General features: G+C 38.1%; 1 protein-coding gene across 2 annotated transcripts in view; it reads left to right on the top strand.

The window, feature by feature from the left end:
- The first annotated feature begins 3,679 nt into the window (after positions 1-3,679).
- BTBD7 (BTB domain containing 7) overlaps positions 3,680-27,878 on the top strand; it is a 28,246-nt gene continuing 4,047 nt past the window's right edge. The window contains exons 1-8 of one of the 2 annotated variants that reach the window (XM_054400565.1): positions 3,680-3,761; positions 8,780-9,859; positions 20,971-21,179; positions 21,654-21,729; positions 23,546-23,706; positions 24,001-24,144; positions 24,377-24,490; positions 26,005-26,194. In XM_054400565.1, the coding sequence (XP_054256540.1) occupies positions 3,680-3,761; positions 8,780-9,859; positions 20,971-21,179; positions 21,654-21,729; positions 23,546-23,706; positions 24,001-24,144; positions 24,377-24,490; positions 26,005-26,194 (2,056 nt within the window). The remainder of the gene's footprint in view (positions 3,762-8,779; positions 9,860-20,970; positions 21,180-21,653; positions 21,730-23,545; positions 23,707-24,000; positions 24,145-24,376; positions 24,491-26,004; positions 26,195-27,878) is intronic. The other variant, XM_054400566.1, reaches the window with a different exon arrangement.

Raw genomic sequence — 27,878 nt, 5'->3', positions numbered from 1 at the left:
GGTTTTAACGTGGGTAATTTTATCTGGTTCACAGAGTATTTGGACCAGAACAAATGAGGTAGGGAAAATGAGAATGCAGAGAGGAAGGAGGGGCTTCCGCCAAGAAGTTGTTCACTGCTGCCAGCTTAAATTGTTTGCAGCCTTCCAGTGCCTGAAAGGGGCCTACAAGAAAGCCAGAAAATTACTTTTTACAAGGTCTTGTTGTGATAGGATGAGAGGGAATGCATTGAAACTTGAGGAGGGTAGATTTGGACAGGATATTAGTAATTCTTTACAGTAAGGGTGGTGAGACACTGGTACAGGTTGCCCAGGGAAGTTGTGGATTCCCCCTCCCTGGAGATGTTCAAGGCCAGGATGGATGAGGCCTTCAGCAGTCAGGTATAGTGGATGGTGTCCCTCCCCATGACAGGGGGGTTGGAACTAGATGACCTCTTCCAACCCAAACCATTCTATGAATGTATGAATAAGAAATACAAAGATTGTTCTTTAGTTAATACATCAGGTTAAGGACAGTAGGGGGACTAAAGCTATGATCATTTTTGGACCACGGGGCACAGTACACTTTATGAAGGACATTGTGTTTCAAGACGCAAGTCAGCTAGCATATCCACGACCAAGCAGTGCTTGGTTACATTCGAAAGGAGGCATGGGAAGTTTTGGCATCTCTTAAGTGCCTGACCACAGTGCCTACTCTGCATTAAATTTTTCCTTCACTGAACCCTGGCGTATTTGGCTTTACTTATATAAATGTATATATGTATATAGTAAGCATATATAGTTTGTATAAAGGGACATATATATGACACTGGTTTTACACTGTTACTTAGGTTACGTATTTTAAATTTAGCAAGTGAATTCTGTGTGATACTTTGACTGAACATGTAGCAGTGTTCTTGCAATAAGTTTCTGAATAAAATTATTTTATGTATCTGATATTTTAGGAACCTTTTATGGTGTTTACATTTTCCAGTGAATTTAAAACCTGTTGCCTTGCAGATTCAAGCATTGAGTGCTCATGGTATTGCAAAGTAGCATATTGTGTCTTCTGGGGAGGTGGAAGGTATTAATTTCAAATCTAAGACTTGGTTGTGTATATTTAGTGCTTACTAACAAAAAAAAAATTCAAACCTACTGGTTTGTTTGTTGTGGTTTTTTTGTTTTGTGTTTCTGTTGTTTTGTTTTTCATCCTCTTTTACTCAGCTCCTAGGCTATTTCCCTTGTTGGGAAGAACTGCAAAGTATTAGTCAGCTTCTGCTAGACAAATAATTACACCGCAGCTGAACATAGAAGAAGAAAGTGAAATAGTAATGGCATTATTCCAGGACCCTGTCCAAACCAACCAAGTCAAATTTTAGCTGAGAAAAGGGAATTTGTTGGGATATGCTGGCCTTTATTTGTGAGAGAGTTGGTGTTCAAACTTAAAGATGACTCCTAACCTCCACAAAGCTTGTACTGAATGTAACTAGTTACATCTGAAAATTAACAGCACGTTTAAGCAACCTATTTTGTGTGAGTACACAGATCATTTGGAGTGTCACTGTTTTAATGAAATTATTTTCTATTTTTTTCTTAGGGGAGCTTCTCATGCACGGGGAAGCAGTTTGCATCTGTATGTATTTGACTATTTTAGAATAGCTAGCATATTTTTACACAAGGAAGAAAATGAGTGCATACGTTGACTAAGACTACATGGATCCAACAGCTTGTGTTTGCTGACATTTGCTGGTGTTTTCTGGTGTGGTGATGTCCATTTTGTGTGTGCTCTGGCTCTAACTTCATCCTGAGCAGGCTCACTATTCATATAGGAAGTGATTTTGGTTTTCTGTTTCCTGATGTGTAGCAAGCTGTATCTGTATAGACACGTGTTCAAGCAAAACAGCATTCTATGCAGTTGAGGAGACATTGCCACCCATCTAGGGTGGGCAGGAGCTCTCCTTTTCTGCATTTGCAGGCCTATAGGGTTGGCTCAAGCTGGCTTCTGTAATACCTGGAAAGCTGCTGTGTTGTTATGGTTGGGTCTCCTGCCTTAGCAGAATTCAGCTAGTGGTCAGCAGGCTGCAGCTGTGTGAGGAGGACCTGGGCTATATGATCTCTAGAGCAGTGATTCTGCTTATATTGTACATTAGTGTGAGGTGTTGTGGTTCTTTTTTGAAACGATCTGATGTCATAGACCACAAGTGCTAAAAGGCTTGATTTTAGGGAACTTGTTCTTAAGGCATCAAGTGGTTGGGAATCATTCACTCTGTCAGGCTTCTGCAATTATTTAGTCCCATGTCTGTGGTATCACCTTTTTCCATACCTATGTCTATACACCAGGCTTCCAGAACCTTCTCTGCTCTTCATATTACCAGCCTTTGAATCCTGGGGCACTGTATTTATCCCTCATGCCTGTGCCTACAACAATTTGCAGCCTTCTCCTTCGTAGCCTCTCTCTCTCACTTTCTGCTCCTCAGGATCTGCTGTGCATATTTCATTTGTGGCTAAGAGACCAGGTGTTTCTCGGCTTAGAATCATTTCTCACCTTCCCAGTGTCATGGTAACTCCCTCTTCTGAACTCCTCACACCAGGAATAAACACATTATTAAAGCAGGGAGAAGAAACTGAAACAGTGCTGCAGCTTCCATGAAACACATACATTTGTATGGCTTTTACTTGATTGATTCAACATGCCAGAGGTAGAGTGAGGAAGGAGATAAAGCTGGGAACTAAATATAGGTACACCTGTGACAACATGGTAGAATTTAGCTACATATTCACAATACTGCATAGAGTCTTGGACTTTACTTTTGTATTGTTCTTACCTGTGTGTGTTTTGGATGGGGGCACACACATGCAGTAGGCGGTTCTTCATTTTAGTACCTTTCTTTTTGCCATGTTGATACCTGATACCTTAAAACTTTTAATGTAGGAATAAATTACAATGTGCTTATTGTATGTTTAGCAATGCATCCTTTTTCAAATTTCCTCAGAAGTGACTTCCTAAAATGTTTTCAAATGCTTAATAAAACAGCAGGTGAATGCTTAAATCTGTTGTTACAAACCTACCATAAATGCCTGTTATAAACCCACTTCTAGTACTAGTTTAAACTTAAGTAGGACTGAATAAGAACTACATAACTGGTATGAAATCAAAATGCAGCTGAAAGCAGTGATTATGGTATAACCTCCAATAGAATTGGCTTATTCTGCTTTCTTATTATAGTTCAGTTTGTTATTTTTATAACAATATGCAAATGTATCAGCATGTATGAAAAGCCTTGGTCTAGTTAAAGGAACACATTTAGTTTAGACCAACTCCTACTTGAAGATCTCTTACCTAAAGTTTGATAACCATCCTGTTCCTTGTTGCAGTTTATCATACTGATTTGTGAGTGATGTGGAAAATTAAAAATTATTTTGGCAAATAAATTATTTTTTATCTTGGTTTAATCCTTTAAATAAAAAGATCTTGGAAATGTTTGAGGTTTTAATTTATGAAAATGATATGTACTGGAGGCTGAGTTTATTTTATCTGAATCACATAATACCTACTGAGAAAGAATAATGAAGTAATTTATTGGTATTTTTGTTCTTCAGAAATGGAGGAACAGAATGCTGGACCTGGGATTGAAGATTTAAAAGGATTATGGGATTATATGTTGAAGAGCCGGCAGGCGGAATGCCTGAGTGACTGAAGAAAATGGGTGCTAATGCATCTAACTACCCTCACTCATGTTCCCCGAGGGTAGGGGCAAATTCACAGGCACAGCAGACATTCATAGGTAAATCTCTTTTCAGTTATCTTGTCACTTATATAAGTGACTTGCTGGATTGTGTATGTACTGGATTTGATTTGCTTGCAGTAATTTTATGCAGAGCTTTTATTTCCTAGGTCTCCAGTTTGAATCTGTTCAAGCTCAGTCATGCATAAAATTCAGAACTGTCCTATGTATCTGCAATGAGTTGATCTGTCATTTGCTAGTAAATAGGTTATTTAAATAAAATTGAGAGGTTTTGATAGTTAAACCATGCATGCTACTTTTCCCAGTTCAAGAGCAGTTGCTGTCTTTTAAATCTGTCTACCATTTTCTACTCTTCCTCAGATTTTCTGTGAAACTGTATTGAATCATATAAAACTTGATTATCAGTATTCATTGTAGTATTTGCATTATGCTTAATATAAGCTTATCACTTCCTTATTGCTAGAAGGGATATCTCTGATAATAAGAATGTTAAAGTAACAAGCGGTGTTGAAGACAACTCTTTCTCCTGTCCTTTCCCCATTCTCTATTTACAGGGGAATACTTACTGTCCTAGCAGTATTGCTTACAATCAAGGACTTTGCTTTACTGGATATGAGTTTAAAGTGCCTTAAGAAATTATTTTCTTATCCCAGTCATAACTGGAACAAGAATTACCTTTTATGTGCTTTTCAAGTCTAGTGCAAAAAAGACCTTGGTGTTGATCTAAGTACTGTCACACTATAAATAATAAATAGTTACGTGATGAATCTAAAAGAAGACAGCTTTTGAGAAGATATATCTGGGAAAAAACCTAGCCTTGACATTCTGAAGAATGCTCTTAGCAGTAAATAACATAAATAATTTATAAACACTTTACTCCTTTATGCCTTGGCTTGAAACACTGAATAAATAGTTATTGATATTTAGTGTTCATTTTTGACCGCTGAAAATAGAGTGATATTCTTAGCAGAGGAAAAAAAAATCTCTCTTTGTAATTTTTCTTTTTCTCAGCTCCTTTGACACTCCTAACTTTTGGAGACCTGTGTAGAGAGCAGCCCACAAGCTGTTATATGTAAAGCCCTATGTTCTGGGCTAAAAATTCTGCATGTGCCATCATAGTATGCCAGGGAATTTTTAGTACTCACCTCTTGGTTATCTATTCTGTAAAGTCCCCCTAAAAGCTTTATGTTTATTCTATATATAAGTAATGCTAGTAAAAGGTTTGCCTCTGTTTATATGTATACTTTCTAATAATCACAGCCCATATATTTTTATTATGTGTCTTGGTGTTTTTATCTGCCTGTATTGAATGAAGAGAAGCTCTTGCAGACCTGAAAACAGGCAGATCTGCATGCTGAAACACCTTTTGAGAAGATTTGAAGAGGGGAGAATTCCAAAGCCTTCATCAAATTCCCCAGAAACTTTCTGCTTGGCTTATGGAAGATTTTGATGATGCTCATCATTATTAAAAATAGGAATGTGTTATGTCATGATAAATCTACTGATCCCCCTTACTTACTGAAAATTGTGGTTCTTAATTCTTTTGAGGAAGGTCTAAAAGTGTGTGCTGTCTCGTCTTCGGGAAGTCAAATGATTTTTCAGTAAAATTCTTGCTGAAATCTTCTGCTGTTATGCTAGCACTTACATCAGTGCATTAGTAGAGTAAGTGTGCTGTCTACATCACAACCTCATCTCTTCCTGCTTCATGGAATTCTTCTTTCTTATATGGATTCTTGTTGGGATGATTGGCTTATGTAGCTGTTTCAGTAAAAAATAGATGCATCCTAAAATCAATGCATCAGTTGTCAGAATAATCACATTTTAATGCTAAATCATCTTCTACTTTTTTCATATTTTTCTTTTTTCTTTTTCTGTAGAAAGCATTAGATCTATTTACTGCCCCAAAGGAAAATTGGAAATATGGAGACTAGAATTATAAGAAGTGCAAATATGTATTAGCTGCCTTATTCCTGGAAACTGGATTCAGGGCTGTTGGTTTGTTTTAGATATGCAGCTTTACCACTGAAGCACTGCAGTGTATTACACCGTAAATGCAGGATGAATGTTAGAAGCCAAGAACTGATCTGGCAAAGCCCAGTAGTTTCGTAGGATGAGCTCCTGCTGTTAGTTGACTGAATGCTGAATTTGCTTATGACTTCTGAAGAGGACATAAATCAGTAAAAATAATGTAGTGCTCTCATTGTAAAAAAACACACTTTCTCTGTGGCAAAGGCGTATCTAGTCATCTCCTTGCCATTTTGTCTACAGCATTCAGGAGGACAATTTCACACCATTTTCTAGTGTGGTACATCTGTTCAAGATGGTTACTTCTACATATAGTTACATAATTACATTTTAAAATGTGTGGGCTTGCAGACAGATCCATTATTCATTGTCAAGTGCAAAAGTAGTTTTGGCAGTCATCTGTTCCATGTAAATATTTATCTGTTCAAAGCTAGGTATGGGCTAGACTACTGCTTTTTAACCATATTTGATAGATGAAGGCTTTTTGATGTAGAAGTGAGGAATAAATTTCTATTTCCTACTTCTAAAGCTTCTGCATTATGAAGGAATGCAGACAGGTCATAAAGGGGCTCCTCAAAACTTTTTCTTTTGAGGGATATGAAGCCACCAGCTGATGTGAATTGAGAGAGGCTATGCTGGTACATCTCTCTTTCTGCAGTTGCTTTTTGCAAATGAAGTAGCCGCTTTTAAGCAGTTTTATCTATTTGTAAGGGTTAATAGCACTATTTGTAGTACTTCTGAAGTTAAATCTTCTTAGCAGCTCAGGGTACACAAAGGTTTGAAAGATATTTTAGTATCTTGTGGTGATTTATGTGCAAGTAATACCTCACAGCAGCCGTCAGGGAAGGAAAAAATTGAGAGTGGCAGTGTCCTAGTTTTTCATTAGTGAAATGTAAAAGAATATTCTGCATACTCAAATTTGCCATTTAGAATTCAAGTACTTCAAATAAAAATGATCTGGCATGTTGTACTGGAGCAGAATCTATTATTACAGAGTGACCAAAGTATAGTTATACCTTCATTGTGAAATATAATCAATGCTCTTTAAATGGAGCAGAAATGCTAGACTTCGTCATCAGGAAGCTGAATCTCTACTTTTCTATTGTAATACCTAGTACAGCATGTGGAAAGAATTTTTGTGGTGGATTTTGAAGCATAGCCTCTTTGAAATTGTCTTGAGTTACTGCTGTTCATTTAAATGGATACTTTTTAACATCTTCAGATTTCAATATGATTAATAACATGTTGCCTGATCAAAAAAATTTTAATGTAGCATGAATAAAATAGTCAGAGGTCTTTCCTCCAAGAAAGTTAAGTTCCTTCTCAAAGTTTTCACTAGTAGACAAATTGTAAAACCATTGCAGTGCATGATTTGGGGAGTTTTACTTAGCTTGGTGTAAAAGCCAAGGTATGAGGTTGTTTAGAATTTTTGTTAGGCTTAATAATAAAACAGTGTACAGAGTCTTAGAGGGCTGCAGTTCCTGTGCTCTTAAAATGCAACTTTGAATTGCTCCTCTGTCTTTCAAAAAGTTATAATGTGGTAACTAAAAGCACTGTCTTTTGACAGCTTGGTCCATAACATCACTGTCAAAATATAGCAAAGTAACACCACATCAGATGCACCTGAAACAGGTGGAACTGCAATGATAGAACAAGTTATAAAAGACCACAAAAACTCTGGTGGTTATATATACATTGAACTTAAAGATCTGAAACCCACAAGAAGTGAAGCTACAGGAGTACTAATGGAAACATATTGGCTATTCCAAACAGAATATGGACAAACACTATTTCAGATGAACTTGCACATGTTATTTATCTGCATACCTCTTGCAAATGTTTCCTTCTGTGTTGCTGGGGATTTTTTCCCGCTTCTGTTGTCTGAAAGTAGTAGCTGAGATTTTGTCATTTTTTTTCTTGTCACATCTGAGGGTTTTTGCCACCTGACTTAGGGTGAAAATTCTGTAAGTAAATTAGGCAATAACCCTTTAAAGTGAAAATCATGCTTCTGTTTAAACTTTATGCTTTTAACTACTTTTATTAAAACATTACTTCAGTTTTCCATTGCTTCTAGAAATGCAGGTTCTAATTCCTCTTTCTTACTAAATTGTTCTCAGTACTGCTTTACATGCAGCCAGGCTCAGAGTGACAATGGTCAAGGTTCATTTAGTGGAATAGGTCAAACATGTAACACAGAATGTTGAGGGGAACCCTGTTTTTATTTCATTACGTGTTTGGTTCATAACATCAATTCTCTATAAATGATTTTTGAGGGGAAAAATGATTGTTTACTTTGCATTGTATAATGCTCTGTTCAATAATGCAGTAAAAGGTTCATTCTCCACATTCTTTTTAATGGGATGGGTGCACAAATTAGCATTTATAGCTCTGTGGAGAGGAGCCCATTTTATGTGTTCAGCTTTTGGCATTACTTGACCATCACATGACAGGATTTTTTCTTTCTTGTTAAATTTTCAGTGCAAATTTATTTTCCTCAGTTTCCCTGAGTTTTTGGTACTATGTTCCCTTTTGTCTTTTTGTCTTATGACCATGAATATGATGCCAGGTGTGCTTTTCTTGTTGAAATAAAACTTAATGCTAGAAGAACAGAGTCTGAAAAACACTTTGAAGGGGGTGAGGGGAGGTACTACTATTTTGCTGTGATCATACAAGTTTTTTAAAATGCTCTAATTTTTATTTCGTTTAATACAATGACACTTGTAACATTATGACCAATGTTCTTTTTGTCTTTAGGTAAGTGTATCATATGCTACAGAGCTACATCAACTGGCACTTTGTTCTTAAAATTGAGTTTGTTTTTTAAAAGGATAAACTTTGTAGATGCAAAAAGACCCAAAGAAACAAACTATTTTTGTTCTTAATGATCAGATGAGGCTTCAGTCTGATTTTCAGCTACTTGAAGTATCTGATGGACTATGTAACTTGCAGACATGAATGGACTGGTTAGGTATTATGGACCTTCCTTTTAAATGTAAGGAATAAATGTGTTCAATTTTCCGTTCTGCTTTCAGGGACATCATCCTACTCTCATCAAGGGTACGGCTGTGAATCAAAGCTGTATAGCCTTGACCATGGCCATGAGAAACCTCAAGATAAGAAAAAGAAAACCTCTGGTCTTGCCACTCTCAAAAAGAAATTCATTAAGCGTCGGAAATCTAGCCGATCTGCTGACCATGCCAAGCAGATGCGTGAACTTCTCTCGGGCTGGGATGTCAGAGATGTTAATGCATTAGTGGAAGAATATGAAGGGACATCAGCCTTAAAAGAGCTTTATCTACAAGCTAATTTGGCAAGACCAGAAGCCAGGACGCTACAAAAAGATATGGCTGAACTCTATCAGTACAAATATTGTACTGATGTAGACTTAATATTTCAAGAAACTTGTTTTCCTGTGCATCGTGCGATACTGGCGGCAAGGTGTCCGTTTTTCAAGACGCTGCTTTCTTCCTCACCGGAGTATGGGGCAGAAATAATAATGGATATTAACACAGCTGGCATAGATATGCCTATGTTTTCTGCTTTGTTACACTACCTTTATACAGGCGAGTTTGGAATGGAGGATTCAAGATTCCAAAATGTTGATATCCTTGTGCAGCTTAGTGAAGAATTTGGAACACCGAATTCCTTAGATGTTGACATGCGTGCACTGTTTGATTACATGTGCTACTACGATGTGGTTCTTAGCTTCTCATCCAACTCTGACTTAGTTGATACTTTTAGTGGAAGTCAGAACTGCCTAGATGAAGAGCTCAGAGCTCATAAAGCTATTATTTCATCACGGTCTCCGTTTTTTCGTCACTTGCTGCAGAGGAGGATAAGAACTGGTGAAGAAATCACAGACCGAACTCTACGAACTCCAACTAGAATTATCTTGGATGAATCTATCATACCAAAAAAATATGCGAAGGTCATTTTGAACTGTATGTATACAGATGTGGTGGACCTCTCAGTTTTGCACTCCAGCCCTTCAGTGGGCAGTTTAAGTGAGGTTCAGGCTCTTGTAGCAGGAAAACTAAACATGACTAGGGCTGAAGAAGCTATGGAGCTTTATCACATAGCACTGTTCTTGGAGTTCAACATGCTTGCACAAGGTAGGTAATACTGTACATGCTGTAGAATATATGGCCTCACTAGGACAAATTTTACCTATTCTGCAGTGTAAGTATGCCTGTCAAGTCTTGCTATAAGTGACTGAGAGTTCCTGTAACAAAAAGTATTTGTTTTCCATCTGTAAGTTGTAGATCCTTGGCTGTATTTTTCTAGAGACAGAAGAAATGCCATGTGAGAGCATTTAACTGTATTGTACATCATTATTGAAGCATTTTGCCAAATGTATATAAATGGTCATCATATTTCTGATCTTTATCTGCTTTCATCGATAATCTCTTTTTTGGGTGTGAACAAGAGAAGCAGAAAATGAGATCCTTTTTGAGAAAAGAAATTACTTAGACTTCTTATGAAGCGTCCCTGTATGTTAATAAACCTGTAAACTTTGGATAGTTATTTCTGTAGCTTATCAAAGTAGATACACCAAGCCTGCAGTCTTGCTGATGGAAGGTAAATTTAAACTGCTTATTTACTCTGGTCCTATATCTTTAATATCTATTTCTTGATGTAAAGATTTGAAGGAAGGGGCAGCCAGTGTTTTCTTAGTTTAGAAAGTTTTGCTTCTGTCCATTATTCTTGATAACATACTTTCTGTACATGGCAGCTGGCCAGGGTTATTGGAACCTCTGGTAAAGTGTCAGAGCACTGACTGGGTAATCAGTAATACCTCTTGTGGTGGCAGGAGCTTTGCCTGCTGTTTCACCTGTTGGTATTTGAACTATTTAATGGCCATATTACAGAATAGGATATGGCAATTGCTTCAGGCTTTGCTGGTGCGAGGGATGAGAATTGTACTTTTGAGCTGAGAAGTGGAGAATGGAATTCACTGATAATATCAGCGAAGTGATTTGTTTAAGCTAGTTGTAATTTTTTGAGAAAACAACTTTTTACAATAGATCTGTACATCTGTAACTTCTAGCTGTCATGAAATTTAACAAGATTGAAGTGTTTATAATATAAACTATGAATCAGACTTCAGTAAAGTAGGAAAATTCCTAAGGAGTGGGCAGGAAAAAGCAAGTTTAAGCACTGCAGGAAGAAATTACACTTATAATAGGTTCTCTTGATAGTTATATTGAACTGTGAGTGGTAAAGGTATGGGGAACTAATCAGAACTGTGGTACCTTCTGCAGAGGCTGATATCGGGGCGCTAGTTTTCAGATGATACTGGAAGTTGAAATTATCATGCTTCAATAAAACTGGCAGGAAAAAAAGGAGATAAGTCTTTTGAGATGTGCAAAGGAGGTGTTCTTTAGCTCAGAATCATTGAATTGTACAACAGCAGGTTGGAAGGGACATCAAAAGATCATCTGATTTAACTGTCCTTGAGAAAGGGAGCATAGATGAGATTATCTAGCACCCTGTCCAATCACATCTTGAAAACTTCTGCTGATGAGGGCAGGTTGTTCCATTGAATGATTGTTTCCACTGTAAAAAAAGTGTTATATCAAGATGTCTCCCAGTGCAACACGTATGTGTTGCCTGTTCTCTCCATGTGGTTCCTTGTGAAAAAAGTGTCTACTTTGTAGCTGCCTTTTAGGTACTGGGATACTGGATGAGGTCTTCTCAAGCCTTTTCCTTATCAGGGAGAAGACCTAAGTTCTTCAGTCTTTCTTTGAACGTACGGTTCTTCAGCCCTTTAATCATCGTTGTGGCACTGCTTTGAACCCTCTCTTATTTTGTTGTTCCCCTTAAAGTACACTTAATGTCAAATGGAATATGGAAGTGGCAAAAAGTTTTACTGTAGTTAAACTACAGTGCTAAAATTCACTCTTATACAATATTTGCAAGTTAATAGTACTTGAGAAAAGGACAACTTGGTAGGTAGCTGAAATGAAGAAAAAAGTGACCTGAAATTGAAAAAGTGATACAGGTCTACAGTTTCTCAGTTTTTGGTTGCATGTACATATTCAAGTGCTGAAAGGACTTAGTTTGCTCAATGAATACTAATGAAGGAATGAAATTGTGAATGAAGCCTTCAGCAAGACACTGAATAATTATACACTGTTTCATAAATGAGCATAGTGTAATTCTTTCCCTTAGATTTCAAACCTAACCTGGAACAATTGTGATCTGGAGGTGTTCTGAGAAAGCCATGTGTAAAATATATTAAAGCTGTGAAAGATAGGAGACTTCAAAGGGAAACTTAGGCAGAGTTATAGATAGGAAAATGGCCTTTTTTGTCTTTTTTTTTTTTTTTTTTAAGCTGTTAGTTCTGAAAATAGAAATGATGTTTTATACGATGCTGAGTTTCGTTTATTTCTGCTCCTTTTATGTTGAGGCTGCTTGGATCAGTGTGTCCTAAACCAGCAGGCTTTTCAGTAATGCACTACAGACCAGTGCTGCTCTGGAATACATGTTCTGTGAGTCAGTGGTAACAAGATCCAACTTTTCCTTGAAGGCTTTTCCCCAACACTACTTCTAGGGGTGGAAAAAGAAAGGCAGAAACTGGGCTTGCAGCACGCTTGGGTGGTTGGAACCAGCAAGTCTTTGGTAGTGCTGTGGATGAACTAGAGCTGGAGCATTTTGGGGGATGGTCCTTGGGAGGAGGTAGAGGGATGTGGTGGCACTTAGAGGTCTTTTCTTTTTTTTCACTAGTAAATCTGTGTCTGACCACAAACGTCATGAGCTGGGGAGTGGGAAGCAAATGTAAATTTGGCAGCCCTTCAGATACTGAAATTCTAGATGCTAGCTTGAACTAACTAGGGTTTTACAAATTATTCCTTGGCTACAGGAAAAAGCAGTCTGTAGAAAAATCTCTATATGCCAGTGAAGTCAGCGTCTTAATAGCTTCATACTTAATTTGCTGAGTTCATGTTTAGGTCATTGGTACTGTGCTGACACTAAAGAATTTTTCTGGTATAATCTTGTCATCAAAATTAAAAGGGGGCTTATTTGATCAGAGAAATACATATACTTGCACTTGACTAACAGATCACTTGATGTATGTGCTTCGGTAGTGACCACTTAACCATAGCACCTTGTCTTCCCTTAGTGTAATACTTAACATGAGGTAGATGAGTAATTTTCATTTCAGTGGTGTCCTTCCCATTCCCTGATTTAATAGCAAGCTTACGTCAGTGCTGGAAGCTGTCACTCAGACATCTGATTTCTAGATACTATGCAGAACAGTGTTAGACAACATTATGTAGGAGTTGGAGACAACTGAGCAGGCAGTTCTCATGAAAACTCTTAGCTTGGTGCTCTGACAGCACTTCTGTACTATGGTGCTGCAGTTGTCTAATTTTGCCCATGTTCTGACCAAACTTGGCAGCTGGCTTTTGCAGTAGCTAGTGTTTCAAGTTTCTTCTCCAGATTTCCACGCCCCCCCGGCTCAAGTTTTTTTTATTCAATTCACTTATCTGAGCCAATTGAAAACTTGCTAAAGCTTGTCTCCCTGGTTTCTTGGAAAATATTTAGGACTCATTATATGGTAGTCTAAATACTCCTTCCAATTTATTTCACTCATTTTTTACTCAGTGTTTGGCTAGATGTTTGTAACTGAGTGTCAAGTGAAGTTGATGTATTTTAAAGCTTCGATCAGCTGGTTTTATTAACAAATTTCAGTTTGATTTGTCTTTGGGGACCTTTCTAAATATCCAGATGTTGTAATTTTTCTTGGATTTCAATAATGATTCCGCTTTGACTCTTTCTGTGGAAATCTTCCCATTACTAACACAGTCATACTCCTTTTTCTGACTCTTATATTTTAACAGATGGTTTCCTTATGATGAAGTCAGTGATAGTATTGGGTATGTGCTATGAATCTTCTCTCTGCCTTCAGCTTGATTTGTTTCAGCTGATGATTGTTATTTACCTTCCCAGGGAACCTGAACTGAATCTTTGAATCAATTTAACTAGTCAGCAGGCATGTCACATCTATAGCGCAGGCCATACTGACACCCCTTTGTATCTAATAGGACTAAGACTGCTACTAGGGGTACTTCAGTATTGGTTAACTATCAAAAAGGGAAGCTCTTCATGGCTTTCACAGAGGCTGTGAGAATTGGAGCCCCCTCTGAGAGGTTCAAGCACATCCGTTAATGGAACATTTCTGTGCTCAACCTCTTATTTCTGCACTCTGCTCCTGCTTTTGTGTCTTCCTGCTACCTTGCTGCTCTCTGCCAGCTACTGGTGCAGTTGTTTTAACACAGGGACTCAAAGATCCCTTTCTCTTCTATTAGTACCATATTAAGACCAAATCAGTTCCCTCATGTTCATGCATTGTTAAAATAATCCACCCTTTCAGTCTTACTGCACTGCAACATCTAGTGCTATTGCAGAGAAGTGTGACATCAGGTATCTTAATTTTATTAGCTAGCTACGTTAAATATATGAATCCTCTTCTGCGTCTTGGCCCTGTTGCTTACTGTCTTGAACAGTAGTAGTACAGTATGTTTTTCTGTTACAGGTTTTTTGGGTACTGGTACCCTATGAAGTAGTTTTGCCTGGGAATCTTTTCTGCCTGCTGATTCAAAAAAAGTTTTCTAAAGTTAAATTGACCAAAATAAATTTGTTTCAGGCTTTTGGCTCATATTTCAGGTGTTTACTTTACCCTTGACAAGAATAAAATTGAAGAGACTATTTTAAAGCCATACTCAGTAGCACAGCCTTTTGATGTCAGGTAATATCTGCCTCTAGATCAAAGTACCCTTGATCTCAGCAGGAGTGAAATGCCAGGAAGCCCACAAACACAGTATTAAATATACAGAAATGTTTTGTGGGAAGATTAGAGCAAATACGGCAGTTATATATCTGGAATGCTCAAAAGAACTTGAAAATAAATAGGTAAAATTAAGTTAATTTTAACATAAATCTGACCTATTTTATCCTTACAATGATTCACTTATTACACACCTGAAATTATGAAGATGAAGACTGGATAAAGCAGGAAGTGGAAAGGATCTTCCTTAGTAGTTGCGTTCCACGGTTACATGCAAGAATAAAGAATTTGACTGAGTTGTGCACTGGGCACAAAATTTGTGTTTGCATTGTCTTAGTTGGCAGAGAAACAGAGCTGGTCACTGTTCAGGGGCCTTTCGGACATCTGCGTTCTAGCAAGTATATGACTTAAATACTGAACAGAGGTGGCTGATGGTGATCCTTCTAAACATCAGCTCTTCCTCCCTCAGCCCTTTATTGTTGCTGTATTAAATTCTTCCTTCTGGTTTGTTATGGTTCGTCGGCACCTTTTTGTTTCTGACCTGCAATTGTTTTCAGTTTAAGTTGTATCAGCTAAGTTGCCTACTTCTGCTGCTGAATGTGCTTCCTAAGGAATGCTGAAGCTCAGTCATGGGCCAGTATCAACTGCAAGAAGCCAAAGATGTAAATGCAGATTTCAGGCTTCCTAAATTTGTGTGTTTTTGCATGCGGCAAGAGCAGAAAAGTAAAAAATTTTGTTGTTTGGGAGAGAAGACATTAAGGAGCTTTCATCACATGTATAAACTGCTTTAAACACGTAACAATTACCTTGCATTTCTGGCTAACTTAAAATGTCAAAAATCCAGTAATACCTTAAAATGTTTGCCAGCTTTACAGCTGCCATATGCTTAATGAAAATATTTTTAAGTAACAAAAGTTGTGTTGTTCTAGTCTGCCCCCTAATGTAGTATTTCGAATGGATGGATAAATACACTGCATTAGATTCAATGTAACTTAAAATTTTTGCTGTGGAAAGGCAGTTAGCACAACACAAAGTGCTGTCTGACCCAACCTTCAGATCATACTCTATTTTTGTTTTAACAGTTGGTCTGAAATGCTATAAAGTCAGTAGCTTTGTACTTGAGTAAAGCAAAAAAAAAAATACTATAACAGTTTTATGATGGATGTACTTTGAATTCAGCCTTTCAAAGATTGGAGTACATGACTGTTTTAAATTCTTGTGCTTAGACAAATCAGCAGAGGGATTAAAAATAGCTGAAAAGAGGTACTCGGCTTAGCAATAGACATTAGTAGTGTTTGACCACTAATGCCCATTGAGCACTTCTTTATCTTCAGTGCTACTTAGGTCTTGTTTTCTGTTTTGCAAAACATTCATGTAGTTTTGCACCCTCAAGTAAACAAAACTGTTCAGAGCTCTAAAACATGGAAAATAACAGTCCCGCAAGTTACAGACTGGACATCAATTAACTGTTAACTTAATCCCATTTTAAATAATAATAAAAAAAACCCAGAAAGACCCAACAACCAACCCACAAAACCAACAAAGCGAAAACAAATCAAACAACAGAACAATTTTGGGAGGAGATGAAAAAACTTCAAGAAGCAAGAATCTGTAGCATTCCTTTAAGACAGAGAATATGGTGCTGCCATGAGGCCATAATGTTAATAAACTGGAAAAGTCAGCCTGCACTGAGAAGATGAATAGTAAACAAGATCACTTGTTCACAGTACAGTTCCAGGAAAGTAGAGGTCGGTGCAGTTACTGCTTGTGTGATAACCAGTTAAAAAAAAGTAGTTTCCTGTTTGTACTGTGTAAGTCTTCTGACTTGCTCTCGCTGTTTTAGTAATTGATGTTTTGCTTATTGCTGAGGAGATCCTAAATCCCCATTGCCGTGTCTCTCAAGTTGTATGAGTTCACTTGAATCTGACACAGATTGTTCAGTGGTCAAAAGTGGTAGTGCTACTCTGCCTCTGTTTTTCTGTTCCCGATGCTGGCACTAGGGTTTGTGGTGTTGGACATCTTTAATATTGCTGGAAGCAGGACTGACCAAAATTAGTTGGCTACTTCATTGAGTCGCCACCCAAGCACCAGTGTGACAGAGCAGCAAGAGGTGTGGAGTGTAAGAAGGTGACAATCTGGTATAATACCACTATACAAAGGAGTTGGCTTCCATGGAGGCTCCCACAGTCTGTGAGCGTGGGCTGCCTTCTAAAGAATCCTTAGGAAGCACAGGAAACATTTGCAGCTTTTTTTCTAAGATGTGAGAAGTAGGCTGAACAAATGTCTTCCTTTTTTCTCTTCCTGTCAGAAGCCTGGTTAGAGCAAGATGAGTGTCTCTAGAACTTCCAAAAATGTTGCAGTGCAGGCTAGCTACAGCTCATGCCTCTTAACTGTTCTCTACATGCCAGCAAATTCAAAACATACGGTTCCTGATTGCCAGCATGGGCTCTACTGAATAGCTTCAAGACTCCAGTTCAGTGTCAAGATGAATTCTTACTAGTTTTGTGGGCTTTTTTCCCTTGGCACTGCTGGTTTGCATAAGTTTAGGGGAAAGATCTCCCCAACAAGATTAATTAAATCTAACTAACAATTTTGTAGTAAAAACTTTGCATAATTCCACTTTTGCTGACTGCTGAAGGCACTTAATTTGTCTTCAGTAGATCTGTGAAATGTCTTGACAAGATCAAAAGCTACTAGCTGGCATGCTAAGCATGAGCTCAAGCTATGTCTTTTTGGAAGGACTGTGGAACTGCATTTGAGAGAGAACTGGGGAAGCAGAAAGGACTTGTTTGTAGGCAGGACTTACTGGTATCCAGCAAGAGGAGTACATGGAATAGCTTTATTTGTTCAAAATTTGATAGCCATCTTTCCTTTCTTTACACTTCAAGCTGAATCTCTGAAAGATACTAATAGTCACAGAAGCTTGTGGTAGAGCACTTTGAGAGATTGCAAATAGATCTTGGAATGGCTGTTACTGCTTGAATACTGTAAACTAGTACTTTTGGGAGAAAAATGCTTTATTCTACTCTGAAGAACAGTGTTGTGACTATTAGATGACTGGAATGGTTTGGGGTTTGTTTTTTTGCCAAGTGAATGTTAAAGCAAAAGACCTTCTGCCAAGGAAGAAGAGACATTGGAATCCTTCCATAGCTAGAACTGGGTTGCCCCAGTGTATTTAGATGTTCAGAAAACACTTTCAATTATTACCTCATGCTTACTCCAGAAGAAATGCTTTTAATGATCTCATAGTTCTGACACATTGCTGAAATTACTTGGGAAAAGGACTTTTTCATTTTCTAAGCATCCTGAATGACCTTTTCACCTGATAATATCACATTATTGGTAGTTATGCAATAATTGGACTTGACAGAAGAATTGTCACGAAGTGATGCCCCATTTCTCTGAGTCAGTGTTGCTCAGATCTTTGGAACTACATTTCTCACAGAACTGTAGTTTTCTGTCTTTGCTGGAGGCAGGTATCCTTACTGTTTCCAAAATAAATGTCAGAGTAAATACTGTGTATGGCACCCACTTTAAGATGCCTCTTTGTTCTTACAGTTTGAGTTTCCTGGTGACTGATTTCAGTGAGTGGGGTTGCACACTGATGTTGCAATGGAGCAGTCCTTAGGTGTAATCTTTAGGCTTCGGGGGGATGTTAATTACCTGCTGTCAGCTTGCACACGAATGGAGTGATTGCATGAAGTTGCATTAGGATTTAGCAGCACAAGACTTAGTGCAACACAACGGATGCCCCCAAAGAATTGTTTCAAACAATGTGTTTCTTACTCAGGCAAGCAAACTCATTTTAAGCGTGCTGCAACTAGTCATTCTTGGCTTTCCTTCAGTATGCCAGACTTAACATCTTTCTTTTTTTGAGCCGCAAAAGGGAAGAGGGACTCACAGGACAAAGTTAAATACAATAGCAGCTGTTAACAATGTAAGGAAAAATCTAAAAGAAATTGTAAGTAAAAATGGATCCTAAAGTAGAAATCCTCATACTTCATTTACTCATGCTTCTGACATATGCTGAAGTATTTTCACCTTTTAAGGTAGATTTGTTTGTTTGTTTTTTAAACACTGTTTTCCAAATTCCTGACTAGAATTTTTCAAGACTTTGGAATAAAATTTATCATTCTGAGGAATTCCCACATCTAGAGCAGGCAGTTTCTCTAACCTGTACCAAAATCTAAGGGGTGTATTTCAGGAACAGTTACTCTCTGCTCTCATCTGTACGAGTGATGATCAGGCTGATTTTTTCCAAGTGCCACCAAACAATCTTTCCTGCATGTTCACTGTGCACTTCAGACAGGTCCCCACAACATACACTAGAGGTTAAAATCTGTAATAAGACATCTATGTTACCTATTGGTAATAGGTAGCTCTGAGATGTGCATAATTACTTCAGTAATGGTCAAGGACAAAGCAGTTGTGTTGAAACATGACTCAACACTTAGCTTTTGTCCAAAGCAAATGGAGAATCTGATTTGGATGGCTAGGGTAATGCTGCCTTTAAAGCATCATTCAGAAATGTGTGTGCTTTTGATAGACACTGCTTTGATAGTGACTGCATTGATCTGTGGTCTTCCTTTTCTCAGGTGAATAGGGCATGTGGAAAAAAAAAATCATCCAAGTGCTTACTGAGAAAAATTGAAATATGAACTGGGAGGGAACACACAGGCAGCATTTTCATAAGTTCCTTCAGAAAATAAATCAAAATTGTTTCCTAAAGTGTGTATAAATTCAGACATTCCTGAAATATACTGCAGATGTTCTCACTGAGCATTCACTTTATATTATATTCACTGTATTATTTTTGTATGCTTGTTTAGAAAATTGTAACAGTGGAATATTTTTCTCATAATTACCATGCTAGCTTTTTATAGTATTAGCTTGAAATACATATATTTAATAGAACAAGTAAATCTATAATCTTGTGTTTTAACTCTTGCTTCCTAGTACCTTCATCTTTGCCTTAGTGTTTAAGTTTCCCTTTTTGTTGACTTTGCTCCTATTTAGTACTTCCTTTGACAGATACCCTTCTACTTGAAGTAGAATGTTCACTTGTTACTTATTCCTTAACTTAGTACTTAGTCTTCACATTATTAGTTGCTAGAGAAACAGAGGCAGCATTTATACTCTGCATGCTGGCGAATGTAGAAAAGTAAGATTTTCTTCTAATTGTATGAATTGCTGCTAGTGTCTTACATGTATGCATCTGGTTCAAAAATATGTAGCATCAAGAGATCCAATTAGACATTGTCTTAACAAATGCTAAGATTACCATACCAAACACTTTCCTACTCAGCTTAGTCCAAGAGCTCAGTGATAAGAGACAGTTCTGTCAAAGATTAGTTTTCAAGTATCTTTTAAATTGAGAGGAAAATGATGACATATAGAAGTAAAATAATTGCAGTGTAAGCATGCTGCTCTGAGCTGTCCAGGGACCTCTCATAGACATAAACTGAGCTGTAATTTTGTGGCTGTAGAGGGTTAAGAGTGGAATGTATAATTCTGGAATAAGATTTCCCTCCCCCCCTTTAAACTGCTATCTTCATAGTACAAATAGAAATAGTATTCTGTCTATATGTAAACCTCATGTAGAAATGAAATCAGCAAAGTGCTGCTGGAGACTTCAGATGATCAACGTTGTGTTACCTTTTGTTTTAACTTAGTCACCCCAAGTACTCAAGTGTTCAGCCCTCCCACAATCCCTCTCCCTTAATTTCTTCCAAATTTGCTGTATCTCCTTTCAGGAGATGTCTCTTCTGCATAAGAGATACACACTGTGGAAGGGTAAATCCTAATGCAGCAGTGAGTATGAAAAAACTCCAGCAGACTCACCATGAGTCAGAATACCTGTCTCTTGGAGGTTTTGCTTTCTGTTTTCCTATCAGAGAAAATGCTCCCTGTCCTGACATACTGTGCCTTGCTTGATAGGAGAACTAGAGTGGTATGGTGGCAGCCTAGAGCAACCAATCATTGCTTGTTGCCTTCTTTGTGAATCAGAAAATGATGCTTTGCTGCCCTCATTCTGTGTTGAATGGCTGAATACAGACAATATGTCACAGCTGCTTCTCTTCTGTCAGTTTCTATTAGTCAACTGCAAACAATAGTGACTCATTAAAATCTGCAACTTTAAAATGTGTGGAGAAGTCAACCAAAGGAGGTTTTCCAGTTGTTCAGCCAGGCATCTGAGCCTACATGTTTCATGTCCCTTTAAAAAGTAAATGACTGCATAGTTGGAATCCTAAAACACACTAAAATTATACTTTTAGAATTTAACCCTGTTTGCAACTTTGGTCTGTAGGGCACTTCTGTGTGGGAAGATGGGAGTCATAACTCTTTATATTCCAGATTTAGCTATATGTGTTATCCCTTCAGGATCAAAGTACCTCTCTAACAGCATCTTTGATTTTTGCTTTTGCCTACTAGGCTGTGAAGATATTATTGCAGAGAGCATCTCACTAGACACCTTAATTGCCATTCTGAAGTGGAGCTCTCAGCCATATGGTTCTAAGTGGGTACATCGTCAAGCACTACATTTCCTCTGTGAGGAGTTTACCCAGGTCATGACTTCAGATGTCTTCTATGAACTCAACAAGGACCACCTGCTCACAGCTATTCAGTCTGACTATTTACAGGTAATCTGCATGCAGAACACAAATGGTCCTTGATCTTGCATGATGGTGTGTATTATGACTAGAATTCCTACCCTAGCTTTTAAGAAACTAGATAAATTTTTCAGTATACAACTTTTTTCCTCTAAAAAGGTTGAGTGGCTAGCACGTGTGTATAGAGGTATGAACAAAACGAAGTTTTGGGGTTAATATTACTGAAAATCTTTCTTTCCACCCAGATTAGAATTTAGGTGGTTTCATTATTTTCATAGCTTTCCAGGCAGTGCAAATGCAGAATTTTTAATGTTAAAGAAGAGATCCAAACACCCAGTGTTGGAATAGAACTGTCCCTTGTAATTAACTTCAGTCATTCAAATGTAATCCCTGTAAAGTCTTCCATGCTAGACAATTATTTTTTTCTTTCTAGGCATTCATTAATTGACATGAATCTAGAAATCATTAAGTATATAGTGATTGCTGACTTTGTCTTTCTACCAGGCAAGTGAACAAGATATTCTTAAATACCTGATTAAATGGGGAGAACACCAGTTGATGAAGAGAATAGCAGATCGAGGTAAGGATGCTTAAACCACACAGTACTAAGCCAAATAATCTAAAACATGTGGAAATTATTTTTTGTGGAAAATATGTAACTTTAAGAAATCTAACCTAATTTGTTCCTAGTGTGGTCAACAAGTGCACTTTTTTTTTTCCCTTAAAGCTTTTGTTCTCTAAAAAATGAGAATACAGGCATTCTGAAGGAGCTGGAATTGTTTAGCCTCAAGAAGAAAAGACTTGGGGGAGATTTTAGCAAAATATATAAATATTTAATGTCAGGAAGCAAAGAAAATAGAGCCACATTCTTCTCTTGGCACCCAGGACAGGATGAGAGGTGATGAGACATTAACTGAAATACAGCAAATACTGTTTAAACACAAGAAACTGTGATGACAATCATACAGTGGCACAGGTTGCCCAGAGCAGTTATAGGATCTCTGTCCTTGGAGGTGTTAAAAACCCAATTGGATGTAGTTGTGGGCAACCTGCTTTACCCAGCCTGCAGAGGTGTGGGGAGAGCAAAATGGTGGCCATACCAAACTTCTAGAGGTCTTTTCAGCTCCTACAACTGTCTGATTTTAAGTCTGGCTGATTTCCTGTTGTCTTGTAATTCTTTTTTTCTCGTAATTAATTCATCAATTGAAAAACACTTGTGGTATCTTTAACTTTTCTGTGCTTATTCAGGCTTTAGAGTAATCTCATTCTTAATTTACTATGTCAACTTTTTGCTTCAGTTTGAGTATATTTCTTGTACAGAAATCTGTGGTAGAGAAAAATAAGCCATCAAAGTGGCATCAGTGTTTTTCCTAAAGTAGATGTAAATGTATTTTTATTAGCTCAGGTGCATATTATCACACTAGTGGTAACTTCAAGAGCAATCTCACACGTGGTATGTTGGAAATAGGTTAAATATATATTTGCCAAATATCAAATGCAAGTAAGTGGTAGGTCATCCCTACCAAGTAGTGTTAATCAGATAATACAATGAGAGGAACAGAAAGGAGAAACTTGCCTGTGTGAAATCAGCAATGCTGATGTAGCTGCTGTCTTTGGAGGGCTGGCCAGGTTTTTGAAATCCACAATTACTGCTTGCGATACAACTGCTTTGTCATTGTCCTGGTTTCAACTGAAGGAGTCTGAACTTAAGGAAAAACTTCTTTGCTTCTGAGGGTGGTGAAACACTGCAACAGTCTGCCCAGAGAGGTTGTGGAGTCTCCTTTTCTGGAGACTTTCAAAACCTGCCTGGAGTTCCAGGTTCCTGTGCAACCTGATCTAGACATATCTGTGTTAGCAGGGGGGTTGGACAAGATGCTCGCCAGAGGTCCCTTCCAATCCCCCCATTCTGTGATTCTGTGACAGTATTTACTAAGGTGGGTTACACATGGAGGCTAGAATAATGCATCCCAGTGGATTCTTCAGGCCTTAATTTGTACGAAAGTAAGTCTCTGAAAACTACTGGGGAAAGGTAGAAGAGTTGCAGGAGAGACTCTGTGGGAGACCTGTAGCTGGGAGGTACAAACGTTTTCGTAGTGGTTCTTGGTAGAGCTTTCTAAGCATTTACCCCAAACACTATTTTCATATTTTCTCCCTGGCACTTTGAAACAGGTCATTTCTACAGCTCTCAATGCCTTGTATAAGCTGAGCCTGTCTCTGTAGATGCTTCATACCAGATTTTAAGGCCTGACATAGTTTTGTGGAACAACACCTAAGCACTGTTGATTTAAAATTAGATTTTTCTTTCCTTTTCTATAACTTCCTGTAAGTCCTATAATTCTCACTTTCCTTGTTAAACTTTCTGATGTAAACTCAGTATTTCTTGTTGCTTCCTTCAGAGCCCAATTTACTTAGTGGTACTGCTCACAGTGTGAACAAAAGAGGTGTGAAGAGGAGAGATCTTGACATTGAAGAGCTGAGAGAGATCCTGTCTCCCCTTTTACCTTTTGTCCGCATTGAGCACATCTTACCCATGAATAGTGAAGTTCTGAGTGATGCAGTAAGTTGTTAGTCCTATATAAACACTGTCTCTGGGTTCTTTCTACTTCAGATTCTACAATATATTCAGGTCTTACGTTTTAATACTTTTTTTAAAAGGATTAGCTCTGAAAATGTTACTGCTCAGAGTAATACATGTGTAACTCTAGTTTTCTGGGTAAATTTTCTGTTCTTAGTTAATCTATCAGAAGGCTAAAGAAAAATCAGTAGTATAAGGATTCTGTGCATTTCTTGCAAGTTTTCCTGATATTTATGTTTTTTAAAACCCCATAAAACTCTTTCTTGATTCTTAAAGATGAAGAGAGGCCTGATAAGTACTCCTCCTTCAGACATGCTACCAACATCAGAAGGTGGAAAGTCAAATGCCTGGCTGAGGCAAAAAAATGCTGGAATATATGTGCGGCCAAGACTGTTCTCACCATATGTGGAGGAGGCCAAGGTAATAATCATTAACAACATAACTATCATTAAATTGGAATTATCAGGGGGTTCTGTAAAAAAGGAAAGGTTTTGGTATCTTTTGTCTCTCTTTGCATGTACTGACCTAAAATACTAACATTTTCAATTTAACAAGACTTACAAGATTCATCATCAGGCTCAAGTATCTAGTACTGGTCAGAAAAATTTCAACAAAACTTTTTTTTGTCAAAATTGAAATGTTTGCGAGACAGATCTTGATGAAATTCCACCGGAAACAAAGCAGCGTTCTGAGGGAAACCTCCCTGGTTTCCAGCCAGTTTGCCGGCCCAGCTCCTCGGCAGTCCTCCTGGCAGGCGGATGGCAAGGTGAGAGCCTGAGAGTCCCAGTTTGCAGCTAGTCAGCAACTTAGGTGCCAGGTCTTTCAGGCTCCTCAGCTCCCACCAGAGCTGTGTAGAGAACTATTCCACTCCACAGAGGACTCTGGTACTTCGTCTCCTTGTTTCAATCAGGACATATCCAAAATTCATTTGATCCTCCACAAAATGGAATAAATAACTTTTGTCCAATTTGACTGAAGTCCTTTATGACCTACTCAGGCAATAGCTTCTTTATTTAATATCTTGCATGAGGACTGTCAAACTGAAGAACTTGTAGCATGTTTGATGGTGACATTTGGTGATAGGATAGAGGTGGCTCTGTCTGGGGCAGAAATATGCCATATTCTGCTTGATAGAATGGGAGCCTTGTAGATCGCTAACTGATGCCACTGCTTAAAACAGCTCTGACTTCAGCTGTGAGCTCATGAGTCCCAGCACTTCAGGTGACTGCAGCAGAAAAGGATTAGGTGAAGTTGTGCTCATCCATAGCACTTCCAAACTATGACACAACTCTGGTGAATTCAGGTCTGTTGTCTTGTGCCCAAGAGAAAATATTTTTTTGTGTGTATGAGTTGTTGACCTCCTTTTTGAGGGGAGAGGAGAAATGAAACTACTTTGCATTTTGGGCACAGATTTGGAGAGGTGGCACTAAAGCAGCAAAGGAAGACTAGCCAGTTAAACTTTCGTCTTTGTATCCTGGATTGTTAAAACTAACAAATGTGTTAAAGATCACATGATAAAAGCTTTGACTCTTTTAGTTTTAGGTATATGGCATGGGAGTGCTTTAGTAGTAATCATAAATATAGAATGCACTTTTTACTCCTCTCCACCCCCATCAGGAATCCCTCTTGTTTCTATTAGCTTCTCATTATGCTTTTAATACTTTTAAAAGCATTATTAGCTGTTTAACCTTAGAGGGTGGGCTCTCATTACCTGGTAATTATATGCCTCCTATTCATAGTTTAATTGCTGTGAAATGCAAAAGTTGCAGATGAGTAATTTTTCATTTGAGGATTTTTTTTACTTCTCTGTTAGCATCCTATTTTTTTTAAATGCATTTAACATTCAATGAGAATCTTAAAAGGGTCTATGTAAATCCCTTTCTATTCTAAAAGACATCTGAGGGAAATGCGATTCATTTTCAGACAAATGCCTTCTACTCAGTGGCATAGAGTTAAGACTTACAGGCAGTAATTGTCTGAGACAAAGTTCAGAGGATCTGGGCCCAAGAAGGTTACTTCTCTGACAATTACAAAATAAACAAAGCAGCTTTCCCCAACTTTATTCACCTGCTTGCTCTTAGCTCTGAAACTCAACTCTGATCATGACTGGAAAATGGAGCAGAAAAACGCTGTGAAAAAGACAGAGACTGTTTGGGACCTGGAAAAGTTACAATTTAGACATTGCTAGACTTGTGCCCTTGGGACAGTGTTTGCAGCAGGTCTTCCTGGGTATGTGTGTGCAGTGCCTTCATGAGGGCTCTCTCGTGGCTGTCGTTGCAGTCAGTGCTGGATGAGATGATGGTGGAACAAACCGATCTTGTTCGTTTGCGGATGGTCCGAATGTCCAATGTGCCCGACACCCTTTACATGGTAAACAACGCCGTGCCGCAGTGCTGTCATATGATCACCCACCAGCAACTTAGCACTAACCAGTCCAGTCCTCCTTCAGTTATAGCAAATGAGATCCCAGGTAAGGCTGCTAGATCACTTTGAAATGCTGATAGCTCTCATGGTGTAGTAGGTAGCTAGAAAATAAGCTACTGGAGGGATAATATTTTAACCAGTTTCAGCTGAGCATTTTGAAAAACCTTGGACTGGTTGTTGAAGAACACTTCCTAAATTTGGCTGTCTGTTATGGGTGGCTCTCAAGTTTTCTACAACCAGTTGTCCAAGATAAGTAAGATCCATAAGGCTGGAAAATAGCAAAATAGTGATTTCTTTTAAAAACCCAAGAGCCGGGAATAATGACTACTGGGGCAGTCAGTTTAACTCAGTTTGCCAGAAAAATGTTGGAATTAGGTACTCAAAACACACTTCAGTTTACTGAATCCACTTTAGCTTTGAAGTCAAACCAGCTGTTGGCAAGGGTGAGACATCTTGACCAAACTGAAACATCACTACAGCTCGATTCTGTACAATTTAGTGTATAGGAATTACTGGCAGCCCTTTGATTTGAACATGGCCAGTAGTTGGAGCGCAGGTACTGTGTCCTGGTAACTGCCTGCTTTACATAGTTCTGTAATTAAACCAAAGAAGAGATTGGTTTTTGCCAGTGCCTTATGCTAGGAAGGGTGAATGGAGTCCAATTAATTTGAGGAGATCCAGGCAATATCAAAACTAACTTCTACAGGAATCCATCCCAGAGCATAGAGCACAGAAACTGAGAGGCAGAGGCAGGCAACATCACCTCTGTGTGCCTTTGGCTAGACTGTTAGAACAAGGAGTTATTTACAGCTTAGGTATTCTCCATCTCTTGCTTGCATCTTTTTTGTATCCGCTGTCTATGGATTGCACTTGCATAAATGCAATTGGCAGCATGTCTTAGTGCTGCTCTTGCAACACTACTGTAAAACCATGAGCTCAGTCTCTGCTGAAATTGTTCTCCTTTGAGACAATGTTCTGAATAATAAGAGAAGAGAAGCAACCTGGGTTTGAGAAGAAAATCTTAAGAAAAAGATTAAAAACTTAAATGATTTTTATGCCTACCATTTTGGAAAACTGCTCTTCAGTGAAGCAAGATGCTAGTTGCTAAACATCTGGCTGCTAAACCTGAATTTTTAAGAACGGTTGAAGTGTGTGGAGGACATATTTACAAGCCTTGTAGACTAAATATAATATTTTTAGGGAGATTTATTTTTTTTTTCCATGCTAGTACAGGAATTCAGTTAGGAGAGGGGATATTTTTCACTGCCTACACTTATCCTTCATGTACCAATGTAAACTTTGAATCTGGGACCAGTTGATGGGTTTTTCTTCTCTGTAATGCAAGTGTCCTCTCACACTGTTCTTGCTATCTGGTCCACTTACTTTTTGTAAGCTTTCATTGTGGACATCTGGTCATGGTAACACATAATGGTTGTAAAGCTGGTGAAGGGTCATATGCTAGGACTGACGTAATCAGAGATCTGGATTTGTCTTCTCTTACAATATACGTGCTTTCGTGAGGACAAAAAGACCACCAAGAAATGTAATTCATGGCCAACCAACAGCAAGAAGTGGCATGGAAAAGTTTTTCAACAGGATAAATACTCCCAAATTATACGTTTATTTCCTTTTTGGAAGTAATAAACCAATGTAATTTTAACAGGTTTGTGTTGGCTTACAGTTTGTGTCATTTTTCTAGAACATTCTTTCTGCAGTTACATCCTGGTATT

This window comes from Indicator indicator, chromosome 4 (genome assembly GCF_027791375.1).
Source record: "Indicator indicator isolate 239-I01 chromosome 4, UM_Iind_1.1, whole genome shotgun sequence".
NCBI lineage: Eukaryota > Metazoa > Chordata > Aves > Piciformes > Indicatoridae > Indicator > Indicator indicator.
This window is presented reverse-complemented; position numbering and strand designations above follow the sequence as displayed.